We start from the raw sequence: 17911 nt of genomic DNA, 5'->3' as shown, positions 1-17911 counted from the left end.
TCTTTGTAAATACAACTTTTCAACTCATCACATGTTGTCTCAGCTACAGAGCCCTAAGAACTACATACTTGAAGGTAAAAAGGCCTAGCCAACACACCTAATGTCCTACCTAGGGCTTCAAAACCAGTACAAGCCAGCAGAGCTTTAGAAGTATCAATTGCTGGTACACATTCAAAGGAGCTTCCATCTTCTGAACCAGCTTCATATTTGTGATATGCAACATTGAAACACAGTGTGCTCAGTAGCCTGGTTATGGATGAGAAAGGTCTGGATGTCAGCTACAGGGTCTAGGAAAACAACAAATGCAAAGTCCTAATTGTATAGACATATACAAAGACACACTGCTGGTTGTAGCTGGTTTCAGCTTTTCAAGCAGTTTTCAGTAGCAAGCAATCCTGCAGGCCATATCTATTGTTTTGACACTCTCCAATTACTTAAGTAGTTACAGCCAAGCTTTCTGACCACTACTATTGTCTGGGCCATGGAGGCTTCCCCACAAAGGAAGGTGAGCCAGCAGCTGAGTGCAGAGCAGGCAGGGCAGTGACCTCACTGGTGAGGGTGCAGTCCCACAGTACCTGAACAAGAGCAGTGCAGGTCTGATGATGGTAAACAGCTTCAAAAAGCAGTCCTGTGATCACTGGATGAGTCTGTGGTGATGAGGGATATCCCAGGTCACATCAGAAGTCAAATCAGCAAGGCAAGGACAGAACTAGCAAGGTGCCAGGCTGGAAACAGGCATACCTGCAAAGTAGATTAGGCAAGGACCTGGGCATAAATGCAGCTCTTGAGCCAAGAAGCAGAGGCCTTCCATGAGGCTCTTCCCAGCTCTTGCACACAAGGTCTTCCTCACACCCCAACAGAATCCAAGGTCCCCTAGCTGCAGGCAGCCAAACTCCTTGGGGGCCGTGACCAGAGCCTGGTAGGGCTTTCAGGGTGCAGACAATCATGGGAGTGGCAGGCACCTCTGTGCCTCAGACACTGGGAATCACTGGAGCTTCTATACTCACCATCAGTGAGGTTGTCCTGAGCAATGTCAGCAAGTCTGAACAATCTGCATTCAGGAACAACCTTACCAGGTCATCAAAATGGATCTAAGAGAGCAGCCTCACTGAACATTGTGGTATCCCTACACTCACAAGCATGATATCCCCATGTGGCACAAACATGCCAAGGCCTCTGCTGATTTACTGGGCTGACCATGTTTCTATATCACCAAAAGACACCCTCTAAGAAGAAGGTTCTGTGTCAGAGGAATCTCAGTCTTTCCAGGGAAGGAGCATAGACTAGCCTGCCTCCCAGCTTAGCTGACGAGGGCGGAAATGTTTCAAGGTGAACATGTAAGCTTTTTATCTTCTTCCCTAACCTTTATTTAAAGGCCACATTTGCAAAATAACATGTTTGATTTTCCTTTGTTTCTTCCAGACAACATGGCACAAAAAGATTTCACAGAATCACAGAACCATTTAGGTTCCTTTAAGATCATTGATTCCAACTGTTAAGCCAGCACTGCAATGTACACCACTAAACCATGTCCCTAAAGACCACATCTACAAGTCTTTTCAACTCCCCCAGGGATGGTGACTTCCCCACTTCCCTGGGTAGCCTGTTTCAATACTTGACAACCCGTTTAGTGATGAAATTCCTCCTAATATCCAATCTAAACCTCTCCTGGTGCAACTTGACACTGTTTCCTCCACAAACATAGGTTGCTTCACTTTAAATCCACATGTCTGGTTTTCCTCTGTCTGGTACTCATTCAAAGTAACTCTGTAGCCCACATATTAAGGAAATCATGATAGACTGGAATCTTTACAGTAGCATTCTTGTTTCCTTCCATAAGCTTTATGGTATTCTGACCAATTTAAAGTTCAGTGAAACAGGAAAGTGGTACCTCTACATTTTGACTTCATGCTTCTGCTTTCATTCCATGATTCCTGGTGGGAAAAAGTATGTTTTGGCTTGGAAATGATAATAAACAGCTTCTGCTTATGGTCTAACGTTAGGAGGAAAAAAAAACCTCACAGAGAAGCTAAAAATTCTTCAGTAGTTAGCGCAATTATTACCAACAATTCGTAACACACCACAGCTAGCACAGTAAAACTTCCACCCTAACTTTATTTAACTTTATTGAGGTCAACAGAAATCTTTTCTCATATAAAAGCCTGAAGGGGGAATCACCAACAGTTACATTATTTTCAAATACACTATTACAGATCATGAGATTCCTGAAACTAGAGAACTTTCCATAAAACTCAGACCACATTATTCCAAAATATTTTTTTGGGAAAAAAGTGTTTGTTTCTTGTTTTGTTTGTTGTTTTTAAAAGTGGTAGTATAATTTCAGTCAGTGACAAATCAATAGAGAAAGGAAGCAGGAATGGTCCTATCATGACAAGATCCCTGGAACACAAATCAGACACTGTGTTGAGTAAAAGTTGTGCCTGTTCAAACTTTGACAAGAATCAGAAATCCTGTATTGATGCCCGTTTTGTTTTTTTTTTTTTTTTTTTAGCTGGACTGTTGCTGTATGCAGAGGATGAAAGAATATATTTATTGGGTTAAAACCAGAAAAATACATGCAAGGGAATTATACTATTGAGTTATCTATGTCTGACAATAATCACTTTGACACAACATATGTACTAAATAGTAACTAACAGAATAAGTTCCACTGGCAGCTGACTCAAAGGAGTTACCTGCATAAGGCTTAAGAAACAACATTCACCAAACAATAATGGACTCAAATCAACAGAATTGAAATTAATCATCACATTACCATAAAGATGAGAGTAAGATGTACAACAGCTATACTACTTCTGAAAATAGACTTGAAAATCAGAGCTAAATTTTATCTTTGAATATAAAAGTAATGCTTTTTCCTTGTGCTAAACACATTTCAAGTGTACTTGCAAACCAATGTAAAAATAGACATATCTCCAAAGTAGCAATAAAATCCATGTGATTAACAATACACCAGATAAAATTAACACAGGAGATACCCGACTGCCCTACCTGTACTCTGTCCATTTACTTAGATCTCCTGGGACTGCCTTAGCAGTATGAAGTGAAACCATGGTGCCACTGTGTATGGGATTTGTGTGCTGAGTTTTTTTTGGTAGTGGGGGAGAAGCTGTAGAGGTGGCCCCTGTAAGAAACTACTTGAAGCTCCCCTAGTTCAAAGTCAGACCTGACTTGGGTCAAGGCTGAACCAACTGGATGTCTCTGCAATCACGACTTAAGAAGGGAAAATCTGCAGCAGGAAAAGGAAGTGGGATGAGAGACAACCATGATCTGAGCTCAGGAAGAAGGGAGGGATGGCAGGAAGATGTTTTGAAGATCTGGTTCTATTTCTCATTGTCCTACTCTGGCTTTGACTGGTGGCAGACTAAACTGATTTTGTTTTCTTTCCCACATTATTTCTGTTTTGCCCATGACCATAATCGGCAAGTGATCCCACCCTTGTTCTTCTCTTGATCCACAAGGCCTTTATCTTTTTCTCTTCCACATCCCATCACTGGGAATGGAGGAGTAAGCAAGCAGCTATGTTGTGCTTTGTTGCCAGCTGAGCTTAAACCATGACACATTAACATCTGCAAGAGATGCACTAATGATGTTGACAGGGAAAAAAATTACCCTGTGTGCTTCAAGCAACTGTCACTTAGAGAAAAAAAAAAAAAGAATGCATTGAAAATACCTATTTTTTTCCCATTGATTTTGAACTTCCTTCAAAATCATACTGGCCAGAGGCTTACGCTGATTTCTTTAAGGCTGAAACCACATATTTTATACAAGGCCTGGCATAAACTTTCAATGTTTCATAAATGACTACATATTGAGGAGAATTCCAGGTATTCCAGGAGAGGACTATGCATTTGACTTGGCTCTGAAAGGCCCCAGAATTATAGGAAATTAAAGATGTAGCTGTTTTGTACACAGAAACTATTTTTCTAACTTTCTGGAATGTTTTAGCTACTCTTTTCTCATTCTCTGACATTGAGGAACTATGAAAGTAAACCACATGACAGAAAAGTAACATTTTTTTAACTGTGATATGATTGAAAACACTTTTAGAAATACCCTTTTTTGTCTTAGACTGGACACTTTCAGACTCACACAGCATGAAGGTTTAACAGAAGAGACATAATAGTTCTCATAACAGAACCAGATGAATTAATTTTAAAAGTTTTGCGTCCCTCTTCGACATATAGGACAGACTTCTACTTTTTAAACATAATTTTTCTAAGGATCATTTTTCATGACAGTGAAGTAGTTTTTACAAAAACATTTTTGTAGAATGCTCCAAACAATACTGTCCCGAACCTAAATTGTAGAATTGTTTCACAACATTCTGTAATTGACTTCTCTAAGCTCATGATAAATTTCTGATGAGAGCCTTCCCAGCACCATTTTTGAAATACTGATGAAGTTTTTATGAACTTCTTCATAAAAGTGTATCTTTTTTTCTTATCCATTTTCATCCACTTCCAGTAATGAGTAGGGTCATCTGGATGATCTAAAAGACAAACAGTTGTGAGGAGCCAACTAAGATGCAGGATCACCAACACTGAAACAATTTTACAATCTATGGGCTGTGACAGGGAAAGATTTTGTGATCCGTACTCTGCAGGTCATTACCATAATGCTGGGTTCAGAGTTCAGTGATCTGATTGATTACCCAGATCAGTACATATGCTTTGAACATTAAGTTGTGCAAGTCTAAATGCAAGCACTAAGTTTTACAGTGTTTGCTACTTACTGTTAGTATGGGTCATGAGATAGTTTCCAGGTATAAATGTAATTTTCAAGTCCTTATAAAAATAAATAACCCTGGCAATCATACAAAAGAAGCCTAAGACTGAGACACACTTTATGTTATCAGTAAAATCTAGAATTATGATTATGAGAACTACATTAATAAGAATCTAATCAATCTCACTCAAAACAAAAAAGGAACATAATCCAAAAGTGTGGATTTTCCAACATGACAACCGTTAAGACCACATTTCTCTGTGTAAATACAAATTTTGTTCACGTGCAAGACCAAGGACTCCACTGTTTGGAACAGCTGTTATCCTCAATAACTAAATATGCTCTTACAAAAAATCTGTGAACTGCATCAGATTTCAAAATTTGCTATTAACATTTTGTCTCTGACTGTGGATATCTTCTTTTTCTGCTGCTCAATCTTTTTTGAGAGAAGAAACAGTACATAAGGCTATCATTTTTCTTTCATTGTATACCTCCCATATGAGAAGAGATATTATATAACTTCATGTACTGAAAATGCTGAAGTATTAAAAACTATTTAGCAAAACAAAATATACTGTGATTCCAAAGCACATAAATAGACAAGAACCCATCAGTTCCATAAACACTCACTTCAGCCAACACCATTCAAAGATTGTTAGAAACCTAACAAAAGCATGAAATTGTTTATGATTACATAGACATAGACAATTTTCCATTAGGTTGAGATGCAGATTAGTAAAAAGATAAACATGGTTCTAAGTGTATCATCCACTTTCTGTGTGACATAAGTGGTGTTGACACTTTTTCTCTGGTACAACTTTTACACTTTATGATTCAAGATGGAATTTCTACACAACTGCCTATTTTCTTTTTCCCCCAAAGACAGTAATTAAGTAAAGTATCTCTGATTATTTTTAACTGAATGGGTATGCAAATGGAAGACATAAGAAAGATGTAATCTCTAAAACAGTTTCTTAGGAGACACGATGACTTTAAGAATGTATGATCCTATGGTGCTGTTAAAAAATTGCTATTAATTCTATTGAAAAGTAATTATTTCTATAATTAAAGAAATACATCACTGAAATTGGATCACAAAGTAAAATATATCCATTTTAAAGAAATAATTGTGAAGATAAGTGTTTAATTTAGAATTCTGGACAGGAAAAGAATCTTATTTCTGATAAGTATTACTTATTACAGAAGAAAGCATGATGGATTCTTTCTCTCCTCAGCAGTGTAGTTCACTTCACACAGTCAGTTGATATTATAGAAAAGTTTTGGTGATTTTGATCTCATACTAAGCTTAGACCTAACATGACAAGTGATTAACAAGCTGAAGAGCCTCAGTTTTGAGTGATTTTCTCTGGAGTCACATAGTAAAGTTCATATAAAGAAGCTCAGATTGACAAAGATTACCTTATCATCTCAGTTTACTACCTGTACACATGTGTTCTTTACTGAGGAGGACGCTGAAATCTTCTCCTCCAGTCTGGATGTCCCAATCTATATTCTCTACCTGAAGGGAGGAGGACAGGAATTAAATATTTTAAATTAACATTGAAACAGGAAAACAAGAGCTTATCTGGATAGTCTGCAAGAAAAATTGTAATTATACATATTTTGAAAAAAAAAAAACCAGCAAGCTACCCCTAGCCTGTACTGCTGCATGGGACTGTTCCTCCTCAGACGCAGGTCTCTGCACTTGTCTTTGAAGTTCATGGGGATACTGCTCACCTAAAAGCTCTTTGACAACTGTAACCTCTAAATCTATTCAAATTAATGGGTAAGGGAAGTGAATCATACAGGCCATACACTGTGGTTGGTAGATCTGACTATGAATTCAAGAAAGGAAAATACATTATTTAGAACCAGATTTAAGCTCTGTTAACAAACATTTTCATACTGGTTTAAGTGTGCCTATGTACTGCTAATACTGCTTTAGTTATAGATTCCTATAAGTAAAGTAGTACTCAAACTGTAAACAAAATCCCTTTTTCAGCACTGAAGTTCTACCAAGTTCCACCAACATTATGTTCCTATCAAGATCCTATTAGTCTGAAACATGCTTGAACTCAGAGTATGCAACATGAGTGTGGAAGCCTTGATTAAACATTTTGCAAATGTAAACTTTCTACAAACTCATATCCTTCAGCAGAGTTGCCTTAAGTTCAACTACATGGTTTACACTGTGCTAAGACTAAAGTGAATGTACCCTTTTGATGCAAATACATTCCATGAAGAAGTGTCACTCTGGATAATTCCCTTTGGATTTGGACAAAAGAATTTCTCTTGAGTGAGACACACCTACAAGGATTCTATTTTTTACACATCTTTCCTCAACACTCATCTTTCCTGTCCCCTAAAAAAGTTCTTTCAATTTTCCATACAAGCTTTTCTCCAAGACCTTCTTTTTAAATATGAAGAAATAGCTTTTGAAAAAGTGATATTTCTAAGTTGAATTCTTTAAAAAACAAAACCTTTTTCTCTTCTTTTCCAATAGAACGATGGAAGAAAAACAAGATAAAGGTGAATGGAAACAAAGAAAGCAAAACTATTATTTTGGAGATAACATAATTTTCTTAGGCAGAATACAGTTTATCCCTAAATCCAGCAACTTCTAAATGCAAGTATGAAATTACCACAATGCTTCACCATTCCCCAATCTCACTGTTTATGATTCTGGTGGTAGATGACCAGTAGCTGTTACTTCTATATCTTTGACAGCTCTTACTTGTTACATCCTTATACCCCTGCGGGGCCCATCACACAGAGAGTTCTGATGTTTACCTTATCACCAGTAGAAATTCTATATCCTTGCCAATACCTTTCACTACTTCTAATGTATTAGGGTATTCCTTGATTTCAACCATTCAACCACGTAGCTGTTACAATCAGTCCCATACTCCTTCATATCTTTCCTCATCTTCACTTTTCATCTCACTTTTCAGACAGGCTTTCAAATACTAGTATGAGAACCATTGAAATACAGCTGTAAAAGTATGCAAGATAATGCATAGATAAAGTTAGACTTTTGTCTTTTAAAATTTTTTTTCTATATTTCTTATGTTGATTTAGATCTAGGTGGTAATTTGTAATTTGCTAGACAATCTCAGTGTTTATCAGCTGGACTGCTAAAGAGAGTGACAAAGACACATGATGCTCATTGGTGATTTCCATAGTTCTTCTTGCTCAGTTTATTTTTAGCTGTTTATAGAATGTGGTAACAATTGTGATTCAAAACAACGTATTAGTGGTCTTAACTGCTAACTAATCAAGCTTTGTCTACCAATAGGCTACAGGGCATGTGGTGAGCTGTTTCAGCCACAGAGAACCTGTAAAGTTATGATTTATCACAGACATCTATGCTAGCTTAGGCAAGACTTCTAAACTGAAAGCATATAGATTATAAAGAACTGCAATGCAAGACCTCAATAACAGAAGTCTGACCCTAGCTTTAAATTAGAACCCTACAATCTGTTTAACAAGCATCAGAATAGAAAGACATTCAGGATGAGACACAGAAGTCAGCATGCTAAACTGGAAGTTTTTGAAATGAACAAACGAGGAACACTATGGGAAAATCTACCTTCCTGTGACGCTTAAACATCCTGCTCTGAGTTACATGGATGCACTCTCCGTATGTGACACGTAGCCAAGAAATTTATGAAGAGAATTTAAGTAAATAAAATCAAAACAAACAAACAAGCCCCAAACCAAGCCCCACCACCAACTCCCTTAAAAATCTAAAAAACCCATAGCTGAATTCTCTCAAAATACAGCTAGAGGATGAGATGTTCATTACAAAACATCAGTGATTAGTACTCATAATAAAATCAGAAAAGTCTGAGTTCAGTTCTTGTTCTACTTGTAGGGACTCAAACAATCATCTCATAGAAATAGCAGTGCCTCTTAGGTTTATGCTTTCTGGGTAGAAGCACTCTTTCCACTCTTTCAACTCCACTGTTGAAGTTGAGACATTGTAATGGAATTCTTAAGCATCAACTGATAGGAGGGAGCAAAGGGTACCTAATTATTACGTACACTCCTGGCAGAGAAGATATGGGTCCCATGGTTATTGTTCCATTACTTTTTAATGCATTTAATCCAATGATTTCTATATAATATCCTACATCTATATACTATGCAACAGCAGGAACCATAACAGTACACCACAGGAAGGTATACAAAGGATGGGATAACATTACTAAGACGTTTTATCGCGTAACCTAACACAGAACACAAACTTGATACTTTTTGTTCTTTTTTCTCTTTGATGAGACACACACATATAGTAGAGGCAGCAGCTACATAATGAAGTAATCCAAAGAATTATCTTAATATTAGCAAACTTAGGAAAAATCACTTCTTCAAAATGAGTCATCTTAGCAGATCAGTCTAAAAGGAGCTCTAAAATCTTGCAGGGCTCCTTTGTAAGGACATTTTCCCCATAAATAAATAAATACATCTATTTTACTTTTGACAGAGGCATCTGAACTGCACTTATGGGCTTGTGCTTTATGAGCATCCTGAGGGTAGTATATAGGGCTAGTGTAGAAGAAGCCAAGATGTTTTTCATAATGCTAATGAAACACATTTATAACACAGTTACCGTGGAACATACTTCATGGAACACATCCAGTCTGTAGCTGGGCAGAGATGACGTGACCCCAAAGAGCAGGCTTCTTGAGATGGTCACAGTAACAATGACCAGTTTTGTTTCTGCTCATGGTCAGCTCACACATTCTATATTTTAGCTTTGTATTTTACATACACGATCAAACAATCTTATCTGTGAATCAAATGATAGCATCTCACTCTCAAACATTCCACTGTGGCAGCTGAAACAAACTGAAGACTTTATAGTATTTACTTAGTATCTATCCTCTCTAATCACATCATCAGTCTTTGAAAACCTCATCTGGAAACATAAACGAAATGTGGGCTCTACAGACTTAACAAAATAATTGGCATTTCTTAAGACACGTCTCTTCCTTTTGCTTATTCTCTTGAATCTATATGTTTATGCTTTAACCCATAATAATGGATAAATAAAACTGAATTATGTCAGATAACAGTGTTATCTACAGTGATGCCACATTGGAAGTGAGATTGGAAGTTCAAGAAGTGAGATTGCCGAATCACTTAAGATTAATGCTAAGATAAGACAGAATTTGCATTTCTATTACTTAGGCAATGATCTGGAGACTGAGACCCTGATCTAGAAAACCGCTTAAGAACACATTTAACTTTATTCATATGCCTAAGTATGTTGTTGAAGGATGAACTAGGATCTGCAGCTAGAGACTTTAGAAAGACATTTCTGTGCAGCTGTGCCAATTTGTTTCATAACTACTGCAATTATAAACACAGTTCATCTGAGAACAAGCATGGCAAGTTTAAATACCACAGGAAAACTTTCTTTCCCAGAACATTGTGAATAAAAGATGACTCCAGATTATAATGATATGCTCTACCTCACCCTGTGGAGTTAGTTTCTGTTAATGATAGTATACGACTATATAACTGCTACTTGTTTTGTTACTGACTGCTGTGGCCTCAGGGTAACACAGACACAGAGCTGCTATATTGTTGACAGAGACAATTCCAAATACACACACATATACACATTTTTTACCTTGTGGTTGAGAATTTCTCCACATGAACCCTCTCATCTGGTTATGATATGGAGCAACCAAATAATTTCTGTGTGTTTGTTGGAACCTGGGATTAAATCCCCTTTGCTGTGTTCCTGAAAAACAGTATTTACTAAGCAACTCTGATTGTATAAAAAATTAAATGAAGAAAAAGAAAGATCATATTATTTTTAAAGGAAATAACATTTCTTAGTTTTATGCACAATCATGATTATTCCAAACTAAAGTCAGCCTAATAAGCATGGTTCTTTTCCTCATTTCCATCTATGCACATCATGATTACAAGCTGTTAATTTGTGTACTTAGAAACCAGATCAAAATTTTATGACATAAATTTGGAGACTGCAGTCATTAAAACAGAACAGAAATCTCTGTCCAAATTGGAATCACAAATCATAATTAAAATAGTTAAATACAGCCCTCACAAAATAGCAGATGCTAACAAGGCCTGGTATCATAAATCATGAATAGATACTCTTAGTTTTGAATGTCCAGCACTGCTATGGTGTAGTATCCCATCAGAAGCATTGCTGTCACATAAAGTATTGAACTAGCAGAAAATCATTCTGTCTGTTGCAATTTTGAATTTTTAAAGGGTAATTTTTATCCTCACAGACATTATAATTGTTCAGACATTAAGCAGGTAATAAAAGTAATGCCAGTATAATCACTGAAATTCAGCGTGATTTCAAAGCTTTGAAAGCTTCAACATCAGGCTGACCTGTGAATGATGCTGAAAACTGTTTAGATGGATTTTTATCCTGAAAGTCAGTCGGATCAGGTGGCAAAACCAAAGGTCTTTAGTAAACTAAGCCATAAAGTGCGGGGTGAAAAAAAGAGTAAGGCCAAAAAAAGCCATTCTCCAGGTTACACAAAAGCATTCTTGTATTTTGAGTTATATCAGTCAGTTCAACAAGGAGTATTCTCTCTTCAGTCCCCACTCAGACCTTCAACTATCAACATTAAAATAGCTCCCCTGAGGGAAAGTAAGAAAAAACCCCAACCCTCTGAGTCATCTAATTTCTCCAATAAAAATAACCCTAGTCACTGAGTAAATAGCAGTGATGCTTCTATCGGCAAATGGTATTTTATTTATTGCATGTATCTCACTACGTAGCTAGGTAGAAATACTATTTTAGCCAAACCTGGGTAATCAAATTCACATGAATTCCTAAAATCAGGAAATATTTTCTTAGATTTCTCCTTTGGTTTCTTGGAGAAACACTTTACAACTTACTTGATGGGCTGCCTGTGTAAATGCTGCTGCTGTTGGAAGATAACTGAGCTCACCAATATACTGACTTTATTGAGAAAATTAACACAATGCCAACCTGTGATAAATCCATTCCCTCTTGGTCTGCTCTGTATTGTTCTTTTCTTCACCATGCAAGCTTTGCAAATTAAAGACCTCAGATTCTGGAAAGGTGTATACAAAGACTCCTGCAGACAATAGTGTTAAAAATAAATAACTCTTCTGTTTTTGTCTCCTCAGGAGCAGCACAAATCAATCACATATACAGCAACTAGAAGACTTGTCTTAGACACAGTCATACATCCATGAAGTTGGTTTGTATTTTTTTCAGGAAACAAAGTTCAAACATTTAATATTAAAAGTAGATCCTTGGAGGGATAAGTAGAAGTACAGAAGGAATGTTTTCCCCTTTCCCAGTGAAGTTTGGCTTTTTTTGCTCACATCTGTAAATCGCTCGCATTCCCATTCTATTACCTTTCAATGTAGATAGCAATACCCGAGGTAAACATGGTTAAAGCCTCCAGAGGTCTGATGAACTCATGGAAAACACACCAGTGAAAATCAAGTATCTCCATTTCATACATTAGAAACAAAACAACACAATACATCAGCCCCAACTACTGACTGATAAAATATAATGAAACCTAAAGAGAAATGAGGGAATTCAATAAAAAAATGTTTACATTGTGGTGTGACAAAAAGTTCTACTGTGAAAAGGACAAGCTGAAGCTGTTTAAAAAGATGTCATATATCCCAAGCTTTCTCTGATTTCAGTGAGCTTTGAAAAAGCGCCATATCTTAGAATCTTTCTCTCTTTTATTGATTTGTGGGCAGTAGTGCACATTGCAAAGAATTATCAAAATATTCTAGAGAAATAGCATAATCTGTGATTTTCATAAAACCAAACTGATTTTTTTCAGGATGACAATTTCCTTTTTGTAGCCACCAAGGCAGAGGAGGGACAGAAAGGATTACAAGCTAAGGTAAAAGTCCAACAGGTGGTAAGACTGCAGCAACTAGAGAGATTTCTCAAATTAGAAGTAGAATCTGAATCCCTCAAACCCTCCCACAAACATTCCTAGGACATTATTTGAGTTAAAAATCCTCTTTATAGAGCCTTAGGCAAAACATCCTGGGCCCTTCAAACTCTTATATTCTGTGATTTTTTTTTTTTTTTTCACATAAACTGAGTCTGTGAAGAACATCCATGAATGGGAACAACCTTTCCTTGTATTCTTAGGAGAATAAATTCAGACGTGTTTATGAAAGCTGGATGAAAGGCATGATCAGAAAAGGACAAAACATATCACTTATGCTGACCTCATTGAGTAATTTAGTTTTAATTTAAAAAAAAATGATCATGAACATACTCATTAGTCAGAAGCCCAATAAAACAGCTAATAAAGTGATAATATCATTGCCTCACTGCTTTATGAGACTATTATATCCAATTTTCTGTGTGGATAAACAAAGTAATATGATTACTGTTACGAAAAACAGAGAACCAGAATAATATGAGCTTAGCATATTTTTAAAAAAGCAAGACAGCTCTATTTTTTATTCTTATCAGAAGCTTTCCACTTTTTATTTTTAACAGCTGCTAGGCTACAAAGAGCTGAGCTGCACAAAACTTGCCCACAAATATATCAACTGCTTTTAATTTATACCTTTTCATCTTTTGGTACAACAATCTATGAGAAGTAAAATATTAAAAATATCTGGTACACACATAAGTATTTAACCAAAACTGTACTTCTACTGTGATTTTAATAAAGCTATTAATTGCATTTAAGCCCACCATAATAAAAACAACATTAATTCTCCTAAGCTCCCTTAAGTAATGTAGCTGTCCAGATCATAGAGAAGGGATCTTAGGAGTTAGGAGACAAGCACTAAACACCTGGAAGAGTAACTTTTTCCTACTACTTATATTTTTTTCTAGAACAAAACAGCCCACATATAATAACTTTTTTTATATATATAATGCTGTCACTATCATCATATTAGACTGACGGTGATCAAGGTTAGATTGTTAACAAACAAGAACTGAAAGATCTCAGCTTCCAGCAGCACATTAAGCTCTGCCAGGAATAAAGTACTGGGTTTTTTTAATTGAAGTTGATCTTAAAATAATATGAAAAACTAGTCACATATGCTTGCTGCCTTGCCAGTGTCCCCAGCTCCACTGGCATCTCTTGGCAACTCTCCCAAAACCAGATTCCTGTCTCAAACTGATAAGCTGGAAAGCTATTTTATTAGTCTGGGAGCTATCCCTGCCATATATGTACCATAAAATTGTATCTAAAAAAGAAAAATACATTTAAACTACTCAAAAAATTTATAGGGCTAGATTATTTTTTCCCCAGGTCAGAACCATTTATCTGGGATTTGGTTAAACTAGAGTATCAGGCTTTAAAAAACTCTAACCTAGTTATTTTAGTTCATCAAGTAAATTTCCAACTCTCTTCTAGGGATCTAAGGATCTTCCTTCTAAGACAAGTTAAAATAGAACTTAAACCTGACCACACTACGGTTTTCCAATGTTAGCTAAATCATACTACCTAACACATTTAAAAATACCTCTCAGACAATATAATTGTTTAGATCTTTTAACATTTAGATCAATATTGTAAAGGTTACTCAGGAATCTGAATTCTACACAAATGAAAATGAAGTATCAATTTCACACAGATCAGTATAGTTTTACATTTTCCCAATTATTTCTTAGACCCTCTGTTGTTCTGCAGAAATCCTACATGACAAATTGCATGAACCACTGTCCTGCTCCAAAATCTACTGAAATCAATGGACCAACGGGCTTTGGACTGAGGCTGTAGTGCTAATCATATGATTGATTCTATATGGAAAGAATTGTCCTTTGACTACATGCTGAAACGCTTACATTCCACCCACTCACATGCATTCCATTCATCATTCCAGATCAAGATGGTATGTAATTAGACACAAAATTAGAAATGAAAACTAATTACACAACAACTGATATTGAATGCATGAGATTAAAATCATTCAAAACTGAAAACTTCTTCCTCTATAACCACTTTTAGAGTTTTATTCTTTTTTGTTTACTTAAACCTCAAGTGATATATGTTAAACAGCAGGTAAAAACTATTTCAAAGGCAAAATTTCCAAAAGTAATTAAATGATTACTTTTGAGAGGAAAAATACAAAGAAAGGAGACCAGTGTAAACATTAATATTAAAACAACAAACAAATCTGGGCAGGTATATTTTCCAAAGAATGTAGAACCGTCTAAGAGACTGCAATTACTCACATTGCCTTCCAAAAGCTCTTCAGAAGAGCAACCTCGGTGTGACTGCTGGTATTTCTTCTGAAAAAGTTTTCCATCAAACACTTTCCAAGGCATCAAATCATCCATTTTGAATGGAAAGCCACAGGCACTATTAGCCATGAGCAAAGTTGTAAGGCCACGAATGAGAACAGCACCAAGATGTACAGCTCTGGAGTCCACTTGTGCTAGCTGTTAATACACATACATATGCACAAAAATAAAGAGGTTGGCCTCACAATTCAGGAACTATAAGCAACCTTACCATCACATATAACCACTTGAACAGCAGAGCAAATGATAAGCACTTCCAAAGTTGTGACAATGACAGTCCTCTACTGCATGGGAGAATTCATCAAAGGATTTTATACCTAGTTTTATTCAATAAAGTGAAAGACGTGAAATTTAACAAATACAGCATCTCACTCAAGTTTTTAAGATGGATATATTCAAAATGAAAACAAGACTAAATAAATTCTGTTAGTGGAATGCAAAACATGAACTGAGAGTATAAAATGATGTGTAAAGCGATCCGTTGACCTTCCACAGCTTGATCAACCGGGAAATGTTACAGCACTTAAAATCATTTAAATCGTAACATTTGATAGAAGAAAGTTTACGGTGCCTAGGCTTTTATTTTCAACACTCTAAAATTCCCTCTGACTGTAGTCTGAAAGTCAAATTGTTTCACTTCAACATGGATGTCTCCAGAAGAAATATTGTAATGGTACAACAACATCCAGAAAATGCAAAATGAGAAACTCAACAACACAATTAAAACTTACGTCCAAAATAAACTTGATGGCTAAGTTTAACATTCTGCTGTGGCAGAGCACAGAAAACTATAAAAGCCTTGAATCCAATGCTGGGTAACCTGTGATTTTAAGTATTGTGTAAACAGTGCACAGCTCCTCAGTGAGGAATGCCTCTTCCACAGTCAGTGGAAGCAGTCTGTAAGGATCAGGAGGGATTCGTAAGACTATGGCCATCAATATTGTAATCTGTGGCAGCTGCTGTACCCTTACAGTACAGTCTTCCTTACATTATAAGTTATACCAGGAATGGAATAGCATCCAAACGAGTCCAGAACAGAAAAGACAAAATTGTGACTCAAACATGTATTAACTCTAGTTCCCAGAGAGCTGTGAACTATTTGAAATGAAAAGGGTTGACCAATTATTACTAACAACAACAACATCTTATATCTTGAAAGATCCCCAAAAGACTTCAAGGTATGCACATACACCATCAGTATCCTATTTAAAAAAATGACAAGTAATAGTAGATGACATGAAATCTTGTGCTAATTGATCGGACTTTTTTCTTTTCTAAGGTCCACATAACAAAGCCAGGAAACCTTTGCTAGTAACATGGAGCTACAAAGCTTCTTCCAAAAAAAAGACAAACACAATAATATCATTTGGAGAATGGAGCCTGAACTCGGTGAAGGTCTTAGGTCTGTATTATTGTGCAATAAGCTGAACAGTGTTGCATAATTTGACTGCCTTCTGTAATAGGGTTCTCCCTAGCCATAGACAATGGGCAGGAGGGTTATGTTAAGCTGACTTGAAGATATAAAGTGTAGCTCCACTGGCTGTTTTTTCTACAATGTAAAAGCAGAAGAAGACCTAAAGATGATGATGCAGGCAAAAGATATCAGGCATGGTGGTCCAGAGCCCTCTGGGAAGAACTATGGCCTTCAGTGATTCCTGGAAAAGCATCAGATGGCTACCAGGGCACTGCCCCAACACAACACTCAGCACTTGAAATTCACCCTATCCAGACTACTGAAGACAACCACTGCCATCCAGACAACAGAAGCTAATTTTATCAGTCATTTAGAAAAAGAAAGCCTGATCCCTTTCTTACTGTGACACTTCATACTTGAGTAAGGGAGATCTTCTTCTCCCCTCCCTTTAAAATAAAAGCATTTTCAGTACGGGATCAGGCTATTGAGTTTCCGGAAGCTATTTCCTCCAGATGTAAACTATCATTTTGCCAGTTGAGACTGGTAACTACATGCACATTCATAATTCCCTTGCTCTGGCAAGTAAACCACATTTTTGCAAATCATTTAACAATGCTGAAAGGTACTTGAAAGAGGAATGTTGTTTAAGTACTATTTATACTAAAGTAGATTGTAAGAGTGCACAAAGCCAGTTATTATGTTGCATCTGAGAGATTCTTACATTGTGCTAACCAGTCTTTCTAATCATCTCAACGAATCTTAAGATCTGCTAAAGAAATGAGTCCACATCATTATAAGTGTTAAAATGTAATCTGCTTGGTTTGTGATCACAAAGTAAGACTTTATGAGAGGGAAGCACAAAGACTAAGAACTGCTGAGAATCCTCAGAACTTCCTTTTCTTTTAATAAGTTAATCCATCTAGGGAATTCTTTAAAAACTTATGCACTCTGGTCTTGTTCTCAGTGAAACAATAAATTGAACTTTAATTAACATCAATAAAATACTTTAGAGCACTTTGACAAGTGGTAAAGTTTCACTCTTAAATTAGAAGGAAAACAGACATGTCAAGCTACAATTAGCAGTAGAGGCCAAGAGTGACAATAGCACACCAACCAGCTGAATCAAACTTGGCCAGACTAACATAAATATCATCTGTACCACCAACAGTCTTTTTATTACAGATCAGTACAAAACCAGGTTGAAATTCCCTGTCATACAGATCAATATCTTCTGTCACTGAATTATCAGTAAGGACTGATAATGTCAAAAGTTTTAATTGCTGAAAACAAACTTTTATGAAGAATAATGGAAACAAGTATTTAAGCTGCTGAAAAGACAAGAGCAAATACTGTCATCTGCAGCAAGTGATCTCTCATCTTCTAATTTTGTGGCTGTATTTTATGTGACTATTAATTCATACCTTTTTCTCATTTATTGACAAAGACACATTTACTGCCCTTTTTAATCCCACTGGCAC

The 17911-nt window shown here is 36.4% G+C and overlaps 1 protein-coding gene across 8 annotated transcripts in view; it reads right to left on the bottom strand.

Moving 5' to 3' along the window:
* Window positions 1-658: 658 nt before the first annotated feature.
* The window catches only part of FAM120B (family with sequence similarity 120 member B), a 56992-nt gene continuing 39739 nt past the window's right edge, over window positions 659-17911 (bottom strand). For 2 of the 8 annotated variants that reach the window (XM_061990909.1, XM_061990914.1), the window contains 3 exons: window positions 14951-15157; window positions 6190-6268; window positions 1961-4513 (listed from right to left, as the gene is read on the bottom strand). In XM_061990909.1, the coding sequence (XP_061846893.1) occupies window positions 4254-4513; window positions 6190-6268; window positions 14951-15157 (546 nt within the window). In that variant the 3' untranslated portion in view covers window positions 1961-4253. Of the gene's footprint in view, window positions 742-1960; window positions 4514-6168; window positions 6269-10387; window positions 10502-11737; window positions 11847-14950; window positions 15158-17911 lie in introns of those variants that run through there. The other 6 variants (XM_061990912.1, XM_061990911.1, XM_061990910.1 and 3 more) reach the window with 6 other exon arrangements.

This window comes from Colius striatus, chromosome 2 (assembly GCF_028858725.1).
Source record: "Colius striatus isolate bColStr4 chromosome 2, bColStr4.1.hap1, whole genome shotgun sequence".
Lineage (NCBI taxonomy): Eukaryota > Metazoa > Chordata > Aves > Coliiformes > Coliidae > Colius > Colius striatus.
This window is presented reverse-complemented; position numbering and strand designations above follow the sequence as displayed.